Source organism: Argiope bruennichi, chromosome X1 (assembly GCF_947563725.1).
Source record: "Argiope bruennichi chromosome X1, qqArgBrue1.1, whole genome shotgun sequence".
NCBI classification, from domain to species: domain Eukaryota; kingdom Metazoa; phylum Arthropoda; class Arachnida; order Araneae; family Araneidae; genus Argiope; species Argiope bruennichi.
Window position 1 is genome coordinate 92,617,324 of NC_079162.1, and position 17,626 is coordinate 92,634,949.

Sequence of the window (17,626 nt, forward strand, 5' to 3'; positions counted from 1 at the left end):
CTCCTTTCAGATAAGTGTTTTTATTATTTTCGATCTGAAAAATGACCGCATTCTTATTTTCCGAGAGATTTCGTATCCGGTCGGCAAAGATTAATATTGAATTACACTGCTTAACTTGTGTCTTTTCCTCGCTAGGAGATGAGTGGCAGGGGAAGGTGGGTTGAGAGAGAGATGCAGTAATGATTAAATCAAAATGTTGTATGTTAAATGTACCGAAATATTTTATTGGTGTAAAATACTTGTATATGTTAGCTACATCTCTTGTGAAATTGTTGTTTGCGAATGTTATAATGTTGTCACATAATTCCAAATATTTTTAATGGCTCTAAATGCAACTAATTTATTGTTTAAGCCGAAGAATTTTTGCTTTGAAAACAAATGTTGTGTGCTGTCACTTAAAAAAAAAAAAAAAAAAAAAAAAAAAGGAAGGAGGAGAGAGTTGTCTTTCTTTTCTCCTTTGATATACGAGAAACGAAAATCTGATCATTGTTGCAATTGAAAAAGTGCTCAAGCTAAGTAAGTTTTGCGTTGTTAAGTCTGAACTACATGGCCCTATAAAGTATTAAAGAATATAGATATATATTAATTTGGCAGTTTTTTTTCTTTATTATTGTAGATAGGGATTACATATATTGTGGATAGGGTTAAATGTCAGTCTCCCGTCTTTTTTTTTTGTTAGAAGCTAGAATATATAGAATTATCTTCATAATTCTTTTATTTTCAAAATATTTTCTGCAAACTCGTTTCAAAATTGGGAAAATGACTGATTTTATATGAAACAACCAGCATTCCTGTGATGACACATAGAACTATTTTTTTATCATGTATTTCTGGTTATCATTTATCATTATATATTAAGTTTTTGGTTTCGGAAATTTCTTTTATGTAAATCTGAAATGAGAAGAAAAAAACTTTTTAATTCTTAATTTTATCATTTTATTGTTAATTCTTGATATCCGTAAGATTATATTGCATTTTTTCTCACGTTGGAAAACTGGAATGAGAATGTCCATCAATTAACCCCTAATATTTTTCCTTTCTTCATGATCTAATTAGATAACCTTTTACGGAATGTCCTGTTTCAATGATTTAATTAAGAATCCATAGAATACTTTAGATATTTGTTTAATTTGTAAGTTTTGCATCGAATTATAGGGAATGATGTAGTTTTATCTTATGAGATGAAGTGTTAATTCGATTCCCGTATGATGCATATTCTCAACGATTAAGGGGTTAAGGAAGAATTCCGATAAAAATTGACTTGATTCTTTAACCCCTCCCCCCTTCCCTTAGGAATAAGCTTTTGCTAAGTTTCCAATTATTTTGCAGCTGCAAATCTTAATGCAGGCCAATTTATTATGACGTCCCTCCTTCTTCCTTGCAATTACGCAGTTCAGAAAAACATGTTAGTTTCAATGCATGTGTAATTTACTGTGGAAATTCTCATAAAACCGGCATTTCTGTTCATAGTGACCTAGTTGAAGGATGCGTATTGTCTTTCAGATAATGATCATTCCATCCAAAAGATTTTTTTTTTAAAGAATATCATTGTGGTTTGGTTGATTATTATTGTAGAAATAACCAAAGAAAATATCCCATTTATGGATAGTAGGTTTCCAGTTAGCGAAGTTATTCTAAAATCGTTTCTTAAAATTTCAAAATTTAGATACAAATGAGTTTTTTTAAAAGTTGTATTAAAATTTGTTTTGAAATAGTATATGGAAGTGTATATACCCATACTCTTCTTAACGGAAATTTTATGTAAGAGCATAGGCGAACAATGAACAATGGTCGTGCGTTTGGCTTGTTTTTTGTTGTAAAGGAGGGATTTTATAATCGACTTTACTTTCGCTTCTTAATGTAGTAAAGTTTTAAAATTTTTGCGCAATTATGTGTTATCAAGGACAATGCACTATTTTTATATTTTCAGATCGTAATTATCTGTCCATCCATCAAATTAATTAAATTTTGAAAAATTGCATAATAGCCGGCTCTTTTTATTCTACCACAAGTAAACAGGGTACGAAACCACTAAACATTCTCATTTCTTAACTGTAATTTTTTTGTCGGAGTGGGGGCCAGCCTCAAATAGAATTTCCAACGGCTTTGAGGGATATTAAAGGCCCGAAAGGCTGTTGAAGTGCCGAAAGCTGGGACAAGCAATAATTTTTTTTTTTTGAAATAAACTAAATTATCAATTCAAATAGTATTCCCTAGTCAATTTTTTTCCCTCTATGCTTACTTCTATTAGTGGTAGGTTTTTTAGGGGGGGGAGGGCTTTTTTTCATTTCTTTTGTTTTTAATATGAAATCTCTCTTATGTATGAAAATACTTTTTTCGCTTTGAATTATTTTCTTGTTGTGCTATTATTTTTTTTCTTATGGGAAAGACATTAAAAATAATGCAAATGTATTTAGTTGTTTACAAAAGTATGCTCATTTTTTTTTCTTATATTGAATTATATTGCTGTAAAAAAAATTAAAAAGCATAATTTTAAAAAAAATTTTAATTGCTCAAAAGTCAAATTAAGCACAGGAAAAAAAAACTGAGAAAATTCATATTCTTAGTACATTTATAACTATTAATTAATACATAATAATTATTAATGCATATTGGCGTAGGGAAAAGAGAAGCAACGAGTGAATCCTTCAGTAACTAAAAGGAATGTTATTTCCATTAATTTACAAAAATAGGAATATATATATATATATAATGACTGTTCTCGACCGCATTGGTTTTTAAGTTATTCGTATACATCTCGCTTATAAAGTAATTGAAAGAAAATTCAGAGGAAGTGGCATTACATTATTTTTAAATCGTCTCTTTTTTATAATTTTTATTTCTACTTCCAATTTTGCGTGCATTCGGTCAAAAAATAGAAAGAAGATTCATGTGGCTTTCTGGTCTATGAATTGCTTAGGGAAATGTTGCGGTTCACGATGCTAAATGGGCCGTAACGTTAACGGTGTAAGTATTGCTATCCGTTTCTACAGCTGTTGCCATTATAATAGTGCAAATATTAATTATATCTTTTTGGTCGATGGTTGCGTATGGTTTTCATATGACCATCGTAAATTCCTTTTATCCGCAAATTTTGTATTTGCCATCTGTTTCTAACTGTAGTGCGCTGCCTAAATATATAAGTAAATGAATTATGCAAATCGTCTTTCGTTATTTTGAGACTAATTTTGCGGCCTCATCATGAATTATGTCTTAATTTTAAAAGCATATAAATAATTTATCCTCGTTCCCTAAATATGCCTTGACTTATTAAATACTGGAGTAAGCTAATCCTGCCTGTATAGAAGTGATGCATTATGCACTACTAAGCATGTCCATCTTTTGGTATTGTTCTTGCTATGCAACTGAAGCGGAAATTTTCTTGACCTTTATTCGACATCTTTTATGTATGTGCTTATAAGGAGATAGGTTACTACGTGTATACGACTGGGCATTTATTTTTCAAGTTAATTTGCATCTGAATCGATGTGCTTATGAGTCACAACAGCAAAAATATTCCCCTCCTTATTATTTAGTTTAAATTGAGTTATTTTAGTATCGAGTTACGGTTGGAAGAAATAACTCTAAAAAGGGGGGGGGGGTATACATGCTTGGATATCATGCAAAAATAGTGCCGTACCAATATGAATTAAGAATCCATTGAGCATCCTGCAGAAAGAAAAAGAATGTGATATGACAAACATCGAAAACTGGTGCTCTTAAATGTCAGTTAACATGTTGTTAATGTTTTTTGTAACTAAGACATCAATTAAATTAGGCGTACTGAATTTTTAATCACTTGAAATTTTTAAAATTTCATATATTTTTCATTCTCGTTGACAAAACACGATTAATATTTATTGAACTTCAATTTAATGAATCGATTAACTGAAAATTAATTTTTGATTTCGCAATAGTAGCGCCACCTGGTAGTGGCTTAAAAATATATCTGAAAATTAAAAAAATAATAATAATTTAATAAGTTCTGCTATTTAATATTCTAATAAATTTTTAAAAACTGTTATTAATTACATTTTATTATAACTTTATGCGAGCAAGAATGATGTGGAAATAGAGCAATTTTTGAAACTACTTTTATGTGAAGTCACATGCTTATTCTCCCCACTATCATAATTAACTTTATTATTATTTCTTAGAAATGTCGTTCTTACAGAAACAAGCAATCATAGAATGGTAAGCAAACAAAGTTTCCACTCGGTGTTAGTTATAAATGTTATTAACAGTCTACATTTGCACAGGAAGTTTCGATCGCAAATGCACTGAAGGATGATATTTGCAGTTTACATTGAAAATATTCATAACCGTTGTATAAAGTCGGATGATTTAAAAATATAAAAATACAAAAAATTAAGTAAAGACCTCAAGTGTTTTTACCCACAAATGAAGAAATATATATATATATATATATATAAATGAAGTTAAGAATATTTAAATATTTCATGACAATGATTTGTAAAATTTTATTTTACAAGTATTTAGTTCCAGGCTTTGAAAGCTCCAACAATTGCAAGGAGGCGAGATAAAGTAACAAAACAATTTTTTTTTCAGTCAAATACAATTTTTAAAGTTTTCTCAATGTAACATTGCGTATAAAATATTGTTGCATTTAAAATTCTGTATAAATATCATTATTTTATGTCAATCATATGTTGAAATTGTTAATTTTTTTTTATTAATACAAGTATTATAAGTATATATTACACTTGCATCTAACTTATGTATACCAATATAAGTTAAAAGCATCTATTCTCAAATTTTTGTGTCAACAACAGATAAAACTCAAGTTTGATTTTTAAAAAAAATGCAGTATATCGTTAGGAATTGCAATTGTTACATCAAAATATAGTTGCCTTATTTTTTTTACGACATTTTGATGTTACAGCAGCGATATTTAAAAATTATATCACTGAAGCATTCTTTTCAGTTGATTAAAAATAGTGATTTACTCCATTTCAAGTCGAGATTAATAATTGATTTCGCCGATCCCTGGAGAAGTACAAGAAGGAAGAAAGAGAAGTAGTTGATCTTCATTTTAACTTCTTTCCGCCAAATACTTAATGACTTTAAATTGAGGCTTGGGAGAAGTGGCTAAGCGAAAACATTTTCTCCCTTATTAAAATCTTTTTATTAAAAAAGGTCCATTTCCTTAATATCTGCTTAAGGAAGCGGAAGTATATTTTCCAATTGTACTTATGATGAGTTTCTGCAATGTTTTGGGTAGTTGGTTTCTCCCAATTTTTAAAGTCCTTGTCAAAGCAACTCTTGCTTGTAATTTAACAAGAATATTTTAAAGCTTAAATTTAATCCTATAATTGCGTTTCTTATCAGATAAGTATATTAAGAATTTTCTTTTTAAACATGAGGGTGTGCACGTTCCATTTAGCTTATTGTTTACTTTCATCCGTTTAACTTATAAATGAAAGTTCTTCTGGAGCGTTAATATGTTGAAGGCTGTCCTTGTATTTTAAATCCGGTTGTGTACACGCGAAGACCGTCTTCTTTTTCTATAAGGAAATGAAGTTATGGGCGAACTTCGGTTGAAATATTGAAGCTTTATTTTGAAAGTAATGGCACCGAAAGATATTTCAATAATTCTTTTTGTCATTGTATTTATTACTTTTTGTAATAAAGTATCGTACATTTCAAAAACGAGCTGCTTATCGAACAAGGATCAAGAATGCACTTGAAGTGGTTTTAAATGACTAGTAACGCTCAACTAGTTTGATTTGATTAAGTTCACCTTCTTAAGTCATAGGTTCACATTCTTCTTTTGATATTTATTTCCTGGATCTTAAATTATTCATCCGAAAAAATCTGAAGCATATCTTGTTAGAAAGCCGGAAAGAATCTGCAAAATCACTTTTGTACTTGAAATCTCTTGGAAAAATAAAAAAGAATCTTTAAATCCGGCGAAAATCTTTTCCAGGAAGAAAATAATTACTTGCTTTGAATTTTCTTCTCTTCGCGATTTCTGTAGCTTGTTTAGGTGTTATGTTATGTTTGAGTGGCAAGCTGAAACATTTTTTTTTTGTGTGTGTGTGTGTGTGTGTGTGTGTGTGTGTGTGTGTGTGTTCTTAGAAAAACTCATAGCATAATAGTGAATCGTTGATCATTCATATGATAAATTTATGTGATGAATTGAAAATTATTTTCATATTTTAATTTTTTAAAATCTGTTTTTTTCGTCGAAATATTTTTTTACAAAGGCTCATATTCTGGCATAAATTAAGCAGAAGAATTGGAAAAAAAAAGTATTGGGTGAAAGGTGCATGTATTATCAATTTTTAACCTTTATACATAATATAATATAGTATAATGATTTTTCGTTTGCTTTTGTATCTGTTTTTACCATCAGAAACTGGTTTATCTGTTGCATTTTTAAGTTTATGAAGTTTTGTTGCATGCAAATAAGCGCGGATGATTGTTGTATTTATTGCTTACAATGTATTCGTTCGTCATAAATCTCAATGATATTACATTATAAATTATCAAAAAAGTCCCGCTTTTTTTTTTTTTTACCTGATATGTCTTAAATATATCTTAGCACAATTGTGTTATTTGCGTTGCTAAGATTTTTTTGGAGGGATCCCATTGTACTTTTGTGAATTAAATAATATTTCAAATAACAAATAATAAAAAAATTATGTTATGTTTTTATGTTACCATTTTTTTTCCCCTTCTTCGTCATGTTCTCTAGTGATGAGATTAATATTAGTACAATTATATTACAATCGTTGGAAATTCTAACTGCTGAAAAATGAATGAAACGCAGCATTCTCTCAAACTATTGGACAAACAAATAATTTGGCATGTTACATACGTATATACATACATTAGCGGTTATTGTCATCTTTGTTTTATTATTACTCTAATTCCGTTTAATCTAGTCTAGTAATGTAAATTCACTTTTAGATAAGATCATTGATTTCATTAAATTAAAAGTAAATGCACATTTTTCCCAGTAGGTTTTGTAATACCTACTGGCTGTGCTACCTTTTGTAATACCTCGAGCTCCGTTCCCAATCTCCAACTGTCTAGTTTTCGAACATTCAACGAGATATTGCAGATTTTTGTTTAAATACTCACTATTGTTTCCCAGATACCGATTGTACTATAGAAATGCACTTCATATATTAACCAGTTAGCAATGACGAATTTCCGTTCATTTAATTTGCTCACTTCTTGCGTTTAAGATTGTTCATTAGCTTATTTCTTCCATTCGAAACATTATATTTGTTGTTGTTATTATTAAACACCTTAGATCTTATGCTTGTTACGTGCATTCGATTTTGTTGCTGTTTTTTCGACACAGGCATTGAAAGTGTATTGTCGAAAATATTTGTGTACTAACTGCTATCAATGCACTACATACTGCAATCTGAGTTGCTATAACACCGAAGTATTGAATTGCTGCACAGAGCAACACCCATTTTGAGCCAGAATGGTCTCTAATTGCCTTTTCGACACTGTAACGTCACCGGAGTTACATATGTAATGCCTAACTACTATCAATGCACTTTATGCCTCATTTCCGATGCTGGAGATGTATCAGGTTAGCAATTAGCAACAAAATGTCGAATGTGTGAATCGTGGGTGCGAGTGAGTTAAGTTTGTCTTAAGGGGTGGGGGTGAGTGAGTTGAAAAATATTGATAAAGATTTTCTTCTAAAAAGATAAACAGTTTACTCATTATCTCTAAGTCCAGTATACTTTGGTAACTGGAAACTTTATATATAAACTGGAAGCATAATACATGGAAACTTGATCATTAACCTGTTATTATTAAACTTTTATTATTTTTTTTCCAGATCATTGAAAGTGTTGTGGGGTCCATGGCCAACATGCTTGATAATGTCGCTGTCCGAAGCATTGCTAAGCATCGGAATAAGCTTATGTCTCTGGTAGAAAGTACTAAGAAGCGAAAGAAAAAGAAACAGAAAACTTGGGCTGTGCCTCCAAGTAATATCGAACATTTGGTCTTCAAAAAGATTCCAACAAGTCCTATTGATCCCGGTCCAAATTTCAATGGCTTACATTATTGTGACGACACTCCGGTGCCCGACGAGTATGATGGAGATGATCCTGAAGATTCTTACGATGAGCTAGACGTCGTGAGTACCATGTTTTTTTGTCTTGTCATTTTTCATTGCATATAAATACACAAATCACTTTTTATAGCATTCGCAAATTTGAATTTACAAGTAAAAAGGCAGGGATGAGTTGATTACGTACTTGGCGCCCACTTAAAGTTTATTTCGTGTTGTTTTAATTTAAAAAAAATAATAAACTTAAATTTTTATAGAGTTCTCATATTTGTCAAAATATTTTTGATATTTTAGCACTTTAAATAAAAAAGTTGCATCCTTTTGCAATCAAAACTGGCTAAATTAGGAATCTTTGAATTTCATTATTTTAGATGAATCAACATGTTCCTTGGTCAATAGGAGGCCGTTGATCACATGATCTCCTTTGGGAAAGCCGTTGAAATGATCTAAAATCGTCTACAATAGTGATATTCAAAGCTTCATATATCAGCCGGTTTTGGCCATAGAAAAGAGAACTTTAAAATGTGCCTGGAATATTTTACTTAAACTACTATTTGAACCGAGAGAATGTATAAAAGTTTAGATTTGTTATTTTTTAAAGATTTTTTTTAACTGACTGAAACAACATAAAATAATTTTTACGATTTAAAGCATTTTTTAAAATTTGAATTCTATGTCTATCTCTGTTTAGATATCAACCTAGGATCCATCCTGCATATCAACAAAGAAAAAATGTATTTGTATATGAAAAAATGCTACCGTTCTTAGTTTGATTGAATACTAAGTTGGTATCTAGATTTTTTTTCAGAAAAGCTTTTTAAAATTTTTAATTCGTATAACTACACAACGAGCTCCAAAATGTTCGAATGTTCATTATAGGTTTGATATATGTCAACAGATGGCAGCATAGTCAAATTTAAAGTATCGAAATGATTCTTTTACATGACTTTTTACCGTTATGAAACATTTAATAGTAAAATATCAGCTATTTGTCTTTTGTTACAAGATTGTTTGTTGAAGGAATTCAAAATTTTAAAATGATCCCCCTTTTTTTTAAAAAAAAAAATTGTTACATTTATGTACAACATTTCCTACAGAGTGAAAATTTTCAAATTTTCACTGTATTTTGTTCTCTAACGGAAAAATGCGTTTCTGTGTTTTTTTTTTTTAAATCTGGTCTTAATGTTATTTAATTGCAACTTTATTTTTCGTGTGTTGTTCGTGGTAAATATTTCGTTCCATGATTTTATTTTTACTTCAATAATACTTCGTGAAAGGATAGATTTCTTAATAGTTGTTTAATATTTTCAAAATGCAAAGCAAAACTGCGATAAAAAAAACAAACAATCTGAGTATTATGTTGAATCCCATCCCTCAAAAGTGGATATGAAGTATGAGACTAAAATAATTTCAATAATTTACATTTTGCCGTTCGTTTTCTAAAATGTTGTAATTCCCGAGTCTCCTGTTATTTGAAAGTAATGCTTGTTGCTCACAGATGGCAGCACAACTCAATGGTTTGATGGAACTTGATTTTTTTTTTTCCCCCTTGCTAAGTTGACATTTTTCTCATAACTTAGGAAATAATAGTGATTGCTTTTATTTGGTTTTTTAATATAGTAGAAAAGTTTTTAAGTGTAGTTTTTTTTTTATTTAGAAGCTCCCGCATCTCCTAATTTAGAATGTTTTCCTGTCCCTCCATTGAAATTGAAGCTGTCATGTTACTATTTCTACTCCATATTGCCTTTACTACATTGCCTTTTAATATTTGTGTATTTCATCTTATAAATAAAATGGAATTCATTAAGCGTTTACGCGCCGATTTTAGTCTATCTTAGAAATAATTTATTGCTGTGTTCTTGAAAATTATTCATTGTGTAAATTGATGGCTCCCGCGTTCATGTAGTTATTTAATTTATTTATACATTTGCATACGAATTGAAACTTTATTTTTACTTTCAAAATTATTTTTTGGCGTCCGGTTTCATTCTCTTAAATTTTTGTTTTCAAATTTTGGTCTGATATCTAATTAAAAAAAAAAAGAAACATTGATGATAATTTTGTATAAGCATTTTTATTTTATGTTTTAAAGTTAACGTCTGTAGAGTATAAAACCACATTTTTACAATCATACCTGTAATACTTTTCCGTTAGACATGCAGGAATATATCGTGCACTCTAAAATCATTTTTCTCTTGTCCAAAATCAAATCTATTTTTCATTTCATTGTAAACAATACAAAGAACTATAAAAAAAAATGGATATTTTGTCGCGATGTGTTTTATTTTGATGGAGTGGCATGTTTACCCCGTGATGATTGCCCCTAACAAAGGCGACCTTGACCTGCTCCCACCGAATGGCGAACCTGCTCTCCACGCAAAGCAGGAGTCGCGCGCGTTGGACTTTCACCACTAGCGTGCTTTAACCGCTACCAGCACGGTGGTTGAACTGGTCTTGGAGCTGACAGTGGCAAACAAGAAAAAACGAGTGCCGGGGATAACCTGAAAGAGTGGAGAGGTGAGGATCGACCTTACGGGATCTCGTGCGAGATTTGTAAGGATTCAGAACTCGATAGCTCACTCAGTCGGAACGGTTGCCGGGAAGCCCTTTTTGTCCACTCGGCAGGATTTCGTTTCGACGATGAAATGATTGTCTTTTTTATTGAACTCACAGAGGAAGCTGTTTATTTTTGAACGTGTGTGTCGACAGTTGCGTTATTTACGAAGCGTCCATGTGCATTTGTTTTCGTCGTGCTTCTCTTATTGGGATTTACTTTCATAGAAGTTGTGTCTGTGGTACTGAGTGGTCATATCTTGAGTTTTTCTGCACCGGAAACTGTAAGTCACTGTTTCTGTTTTTATTTCTGTGAGAGACTTAAAAAACTGATAACTATTCGATACTGAATTATTTAAATTGTTATGAATGAAGATAGTATTTTTACTAGAAGCGAGTGTATTGTTAGGATTTGTAATTTGATATTTGCTTTCAGTCATTATTTATAACCATTGCATTTCGGATTCAAGAAATCAAGATATAAATCTTTTATATTTTAAGTGTTTATACCATTCAAAGAATTTTTTAAAGTCCAGTCATAGTGTTTATTACAACTTTGTGAGGAAAACAAATTTTGTTGTGAAGAAGTTGATTAATTTTTGAGCTGGAATTATGTCACGTCGTGATTAAATGTAAATGAATGAAACTCGTGCGACTTGTTTTTTGTAAAATCTGATTTCCCCTTTTTTGTTGTTTGTGGAAAAGTAGGAAAATGACTTAGAACCCGTAAAACATGGCCCATAATCAACGTTAGCAGCTAAGTACTGATTCGGCAGAAAACTAGATTGTGTCCAATGATTTTGACAGAATGTTATTATGTGTGGCTGGTAGTAGTGGTGCAGAATTTAGAAGAGATCGGCCTCAGGCTGGATCACGTTGCAGTTCTCAAAGTTTTCTTATCAAAAGTAATGCAAACCAGCAGGTCATGGTAGAAGAACGATGTTCTATGACGAGTTCTGCAGCGTCAAATGATCACGTAGCAGCTCGCGCAACCTTGTCTTTGCATTTGAAGTCAAATAAAGTTCCTGTTAACTCACACAGTTGTTCTAAAGAATCAAGTGTGGCCTACAAGAGTCGGGTTATCGTAGTTAGTGGAGAAGGCGCGACTTTTAGTTCGTGTTCCGATAAAGGCGAGACGTGTTCGACTACGACTACTTTTAAATCGAACGTTGTTAATGGAAAAAGAGGTACAAACACGATTCTAGTGCGTTATAAGCCTTCGAAACCTGTCTCGGAGGATTCCGACGATGAGCTTCAATTTGAATTTTCTGCTAAAGATGATGATGCATATCCAACTGCTCTCAGCTCATCTCCTCCCTCTAGTGCTTCGTCAGAGAGCTCTTCAATTAAAAAAGACAAACCTTCAATCAGTGCTTGGGCACAGATTATGGAATTAGAGGGTTACCGAAGCCCTGCTGTTGGATTGGATAATGGTCCTTCTAAACGCGTTCCATCCGAAAGTGATTCCATTAGCAATTTTTCTTCTTTATCGGCTGAATCCTACAGAAGTGAGCTTTCGAAGCCTTCCGAAAGTTCTTATTCTTATGAGCGTCAAACAGGAGACGAGGGACGTTTTAAGAAGCACAATATTATAAGTATTGCATCAAAATGTTCTCCTTCAAATGTAAATGATTCAGCTGAATCATGCGCAGAAAATTTAAATAATCGATATGTAAAAGATATAAGCTTAAATCCAGATGGCAGTAATCAAATGCAAATTTTATCTATGAGACCGAAAGGTTTTGTGCCAAACCGATATAGCGATACTGTTAATAGTGTTTCAACTAATGATTCTTCAGGAGTTCCCCAACTACATAATAAAATGCCTCCAAAATGTAAGTCATCCATGTATAGATCTGAATCGTCGCGAGTATCTAAACTTCCTTCACAAGAAAAGTATAAGTATAGAAGAAAAACTTTACCTGATGGAAATTTATCTCTAAATGCTTCAGATGCAGCGTTAAATAAGCCCGATTCTGTTGTTAAAAATCAAAAGAGCCCAGAGCATGACCCAAATGCATCGTGGGGGCGATATAATTCACGTGCAATGAGAGATTCTGTGAGAAAAGTTGCGGAAAAATATGCGGAAACGGTATATATGAGACGGCAAACTCGATCACAGTTGGATTCGTTACCCGAGTCCAAACGTGTTGAGATGACAAGATGTATTGCTCATTTGAATGATCATGTTCATGCGCACGTATCTAGACGAGAATTGCCTTTTCAAAATCACCTGTATCTTTCAAAGAGAGCTAATAGTACTTCCCATTTGCATGAAATACCTTCTGAGAAAGAATCCTCAAATCGAAACAGGCTGCATTTCGTTATGCCAGCATCCCTTCGTCATGATCATGCTTCTATGCATGCGATAAATAATTGTCATAAAACTGTAGCACATTACAAACCGAAAGAATGGAAAATGAAACATGACCAAGATGAGGAAGCTAATTTTATTTCAAGTGAAAATTCCAAATTGAATTCTTCTATTGATGAAGATTCATTAAATTCGGTTGACGTTTTCAAATTACTTCCAGTTAGTGATTTTAATTATGAAAACATTCAAAATTCATCTTCCGACAAAGTTGCAATTGACAGTGATTTTAGTAATAATAATCTTAAGGAGGATAAATGTCGAAGTATCTTGTCTCATACTAAAAAATACCTTTGTAGTAATCCCATAACATCTTCTCAAAGTATTTCATCCATTGAATGCAGAATTTCCTCTGCGGATGCTAAGCCTTTTCAAGTTTCAGTTCGAATGCAAGATGTAAAATCAAAGCTTTGTGCCGACTGTGCCCAATCAACCGAATTAGGACCTCCTAACAAACAGTCTGCATGCCGTGCGAAACACCACATATCTGATGCATGCCTCCACCAAGACGTCATGGTTTCTCAAATTTCTTTATTGAAAAGAGCTCCTCTGGTTATAGATGAAGGAAATTCGAGCCCTCCATTATACTTGCGTCCAGCAAATTCTAAATTTAGCAATGGTCCTAGAAAATGTACTATGTTGTCTGCTCGTGAAATGGAAGAACTAGTTCACGGAAAGGAAAGTACTGATTCAAAATTAAACCAAGCTGGAGTTGCAAGTAAAGTCAGTAATTGGATTCAAAAACAAAAAGACAAAAGGAAACCAGTGTTTTTTATCGGCGATTCTCCATCTTTTTATAATGAAAAAGTAAATGAAAATAATTCTATAACAACTTCTAAATATCCTAGTCACAAATCCAGGCGTTCATTATCTTTATCTAGTGTTAGAGAAGGGGAAGCATCTAGAAATATTAGTGACAAACCAGATACTTCAGACCTCGCCTCTTTGACCAATGGTGAGGAGACGGCTTTGAAACCAAATGAACATAAAGGTTTGTTTATTAAAAGGACTTCCAGCAGTTGCAGCAATAGAGGATCCATTCGCAGGAAAGACCGTCAGGGTTCACCGGCGGGAGAGGAAAAGGAATTCATTAAAAACTGCCATTGCCACCATAATCAGGCTGATGGATGTATTACGTCATGGGGTAATCGAATTCATAGGAAGCCTAAAAATTGTTGTCATAAAGAACTTTTCTTCAATAATGACCTGAGCGATAAAAGTTATACTGAGTCTCTAGGTCAGTCAGAAGAAAATCAGTGTGACTCGGAGATACCACAACAAAAATCTTCTATCTTTAAAAAAAACACAGGAACCTTGGTGTCAAACAATTCTAAAGTTTCGAGTGAAAAATATTTTTCTACTTCTGATACCTTGAATTTGCATGTTACTAACAATAACTTGATATATGGAGATAGTCTTGACCCTTCGCTACTTGGAGGCCAAGGTTCGAGACATTCGTATTCAGTTATTTCAACTCATAATTCAGATCTGTCCGAGTTAGCACGTCCTGAACGTTCATCTTCAACTAAAAAATTGCTCAATTTTAAACAGATCACGCGAGCTCTTTCCTTGCATTCTTTGAAAAAGAAAACTAAAGAAGTTCCAGTGTGTTCAAATGCAGCTGCTCAGTTACCTGTTATTTCTCTTTCTAAATGGTCCCGAGGAAGCAAACGTAAAATTGAAAATATGAAGTATGGATCGCTGCGTAAAAGTCTGTCTTATTGTGAATTAACAGCCCGAGGGGCTAAAGTGTCTGGCAAACTTGACTTTCCCATTAAGTCATTCAGCAAGACTAAAATTTCTGTTCAAAAGCCTCCTTCGAGACCTGCTAGTTGTGCTTGTGCTTCATCACTTCGACGATCAGTGTCATTATATTGGCAATTTCCTTTGCAAAAAACGCAGGAATATACTATCGAAAGTCCAAAAAGTGATTTATTGGCCAAAATATGTTTTTCTCGTTTGCATCGTCGGAACACTGTCCTGCCTTTTCTTCGAGATGTGAAAAATAAGAGACCAGAAACAGGTGAAAATTCTAAGCACCATCATTTAAATGGTGATACCAGGAATTCTTTGTTGGATTACAAACATCCGGGTACCAGTCGGCCATGTGTTTTGGTGAGTACATGTTTAATTAATGTTTCCAATTAAGAAAATGAATCATTTATTGAAATATTTAGCAGAAAAATCTTTAAAATTCTTATTTATTAGATATTAGAACTTCAATCTGTTCAGATTTCGTGTCTCTAAGAATTGCTAGATTAGGACTAATTAATATTTTGCCCATTTATCTCGAGTGTTATTCGCTTTATGTTCTTTTGGTCAATTAAATTATGCAAAATTTCAAATTCAGTGTATATATATTTACTAACGAAAAGTTATATCTTTGCTGCAGCTGTCGTAAAGTAATAGTCATCCTAACGTTTTGAGAATTTTTCAGGTAGCAATATGATAGTTCAAAATTAAGTATCAAACGAATTCTAAAAAAGTGATTTGTGTATGTCAATACGATTTTCAGGATGTTTTGTGTATGAAATTATTGATATAAATGTTTAAAATTTTATTAGTACTGAAACTTGGTTTTTATATGTGAATTGTAAAGTTTTTAAAACAATTCAAAATAAAGGAAATGGGCCAATTACTTTAGATGCTCTTGTACTTTGATACAAATGTTATTGATATAGATTTATAAAATGGAGTGTAGCTACAGTTCCCCGCTTGAAAATGTTCGACAGAATCTCATTTTTTTCTACGAACGGATTCTTCGAGTGGGCGTTATTTTACGAATTGATTTTTCGAATGGACAGAAGTCTGGAGTTTCCTGTTCAAGGTAAGATCCTTTTTTTGTTTATTCTATTATAGAAATAAATAAATAAATATAGTTGAAAAAGTTTTTAAATGCAGGATAATCTGTGATTATAAGTGTTCTTGTATTTAATTATATCTTTGGCACTGAGAAGTTTTCTAAGCTGTTATGTCTTTGAACTCATTTTTAGAAAGCCCATAAACGATATTCACCTATGTTAGTTTTAAAGATTTTTATTAAAGGAAAACCGAATGGAAATATACCACCTGCTTCCTGGTCATGTATGCTACCAGTCTTGAGCCTAATCCTGAAATTTACATTTTAATGGTAGACACGATTCGCTAAGTGCTTTGTGATGTAGGTTAGCATACATTAAAAAAAAAAAAAAAAAAAAAAAAAAAATCACTGAAATGTTAAAATAGATGTTTGCTGCTCTTTCTTTTTATCATCAAAATGTTTTTTAAAAAAAGTAACATTTAATTAATGAAACCTTGTCGATGACGTTCATCCGACATCTTAAAGTATTTTCAACGAGGTTACCATCACATTCATGTTTTTGAAAGAGGATAGCTGCAAACAGATCCTTTCAGTTGGTATTCTTCAGAGGGAGTTAAGTTCAAGGTCAGCTCACCCCCCGAATATTGAATTTCTTTGCTTCCTTTCAGAGGTTCCCGTCTCCCATTTCTAATCGAGGTCATTCACTTCTCTGTTAGGTAAAAATTCCCCGAATTTAAACGTGAGGTTGTTTTTTTGGTGTTGAATACTTGGTAAAGATATACCAATTTTATAAGTGAATAAAGGTTATTCCTGAATTTTAGGATTTTTTTAAAATTCATTTTTAAAGAACCAATACTATTTTTTTAAAAAAATGTAATATACTACTGTTTGATGCCCCTTACCCCCTTGTTTTTTGAAAAATCAACTACGATACATTTCGTGAAAATAAGTTATTAGAAATGTTTTTATTTATTGAAAAAATTGCATTTTTCACATGTAGCAAAATTTTCGGGAGCTTTTATCCTTCAATGGCTATTTACTTTTTTCGGAATAGTGTAGTATTTTAAATAAATGAAGCAAAAAAAAAAAAAAAATGCAAAGTATTCAAGTATAAAGTAAAAAATCAAAATGAAATAAATTAAAGAAAAATTTTGAAGTCTTCCGGTGTAACCTTTCTTTATTTTTTTTCCCCACCTTTTATTTCGTTTAGTTTGTAAAATATTGTTTCAAAATAATGTTTGGATATCGTGCCAAAAATGAATGAGTCATAGCTATTAATTATTTGTCTTCGATTTTTTATGCGATTTTGCTTCGAATTTAAACGATAATGAGCTTCTTATTCATCATTTCTAATTGATAGCATTTATTATGGAAGCCATAATGAGTGTGTATATTCCATTAATAATTCATGTGTAACGAAAGGAAGTAGGAAATGAGAAAGAAATTTTCGCCCCCAGTTTTTCCAATGTATAGCTCCATTAACTGTCTGGCGATTACAAAACTTTGTGCTGTGTTTTTAACTGAAATTAAATTTATCTATACAATAAAATAAATCCTTGAAGGTGTCCTTTATTATTCTTAACACATTCCCAAAGAATTTTTTTAATGCGATTTAAAAAGATTTGTGCCCTTGCGAAAACTTAAATTTCTAAATTGTCTGTAGTCCTTGGAAAAACTTCTCAATAATTCTCTTTCTGCGCTAATAAATTTATTTTCAGACGCTTGCACATGTGCCTTAAAAAATAATTTGTTGTTTTCCTGTCCTTTTGACATGGTAGTTCCATACTTATGATTGTTTCTGTTACGTCATATGTACCAGTCTGTGTTGTTCAATATG

At 32.0% G+C, this 17,626-nt stretch overlaps 2 protein-coding genes across 3 annotated transcripts in view; both read left to right on the forward strand.

The window, feature by feature from the left end:
- LOC129958178 (uncharacterized) overlaps nucleotides 1–9,815 on the forward strand; it is a 70,867-nt gene extending 61,052 nt beyond the window's left edge. Inside the window, exons 2-3 of the mRNA XM_056070441.1 lie at nucleotides 7,829–8,131; nucleotides 9,723–9,815. Coding sequence (XP_055926416.1) covers nucleotides 7,853–8,131; nucleotides 9,723–9,746 — 303 coding nt within the window. The 5' untranslated portion in view covers nucleotides 7,829–7,852 and the 3' untranslated portion in view covers nucleotides 9,747–9,815. The remainder of the gene's footprint in view (nucleotides 1–7,828; nucleotides 8,132–9,722) is intronic.
- Nucleotides 9,816–10,842: 1,027 nt separating this feature from the next.
- LOC129958177 (spermatogenesis-associated protein 13-like) overlaps nucleotides 10,843–17,626 on the forward strand; it is a 111,157-nt gene continuing 104,373 nt past the window's right edge. For both annotated transcript variants that reach the window (XM_056070435.1, XM_056070436.1), the window contains exon 1: nucleotides 10,843–15,104. In XM_056070435.1, the coding sequence (XP_055926410.1) occupies nucleotides 11,427–15,104 (3,678 nt within the window). In that variant the 5' untranslated portion in view covers nucleotides 10,843–11,426. The remainder of the gene's footprint in view (nucleotides 15,105–17,626) is intronic.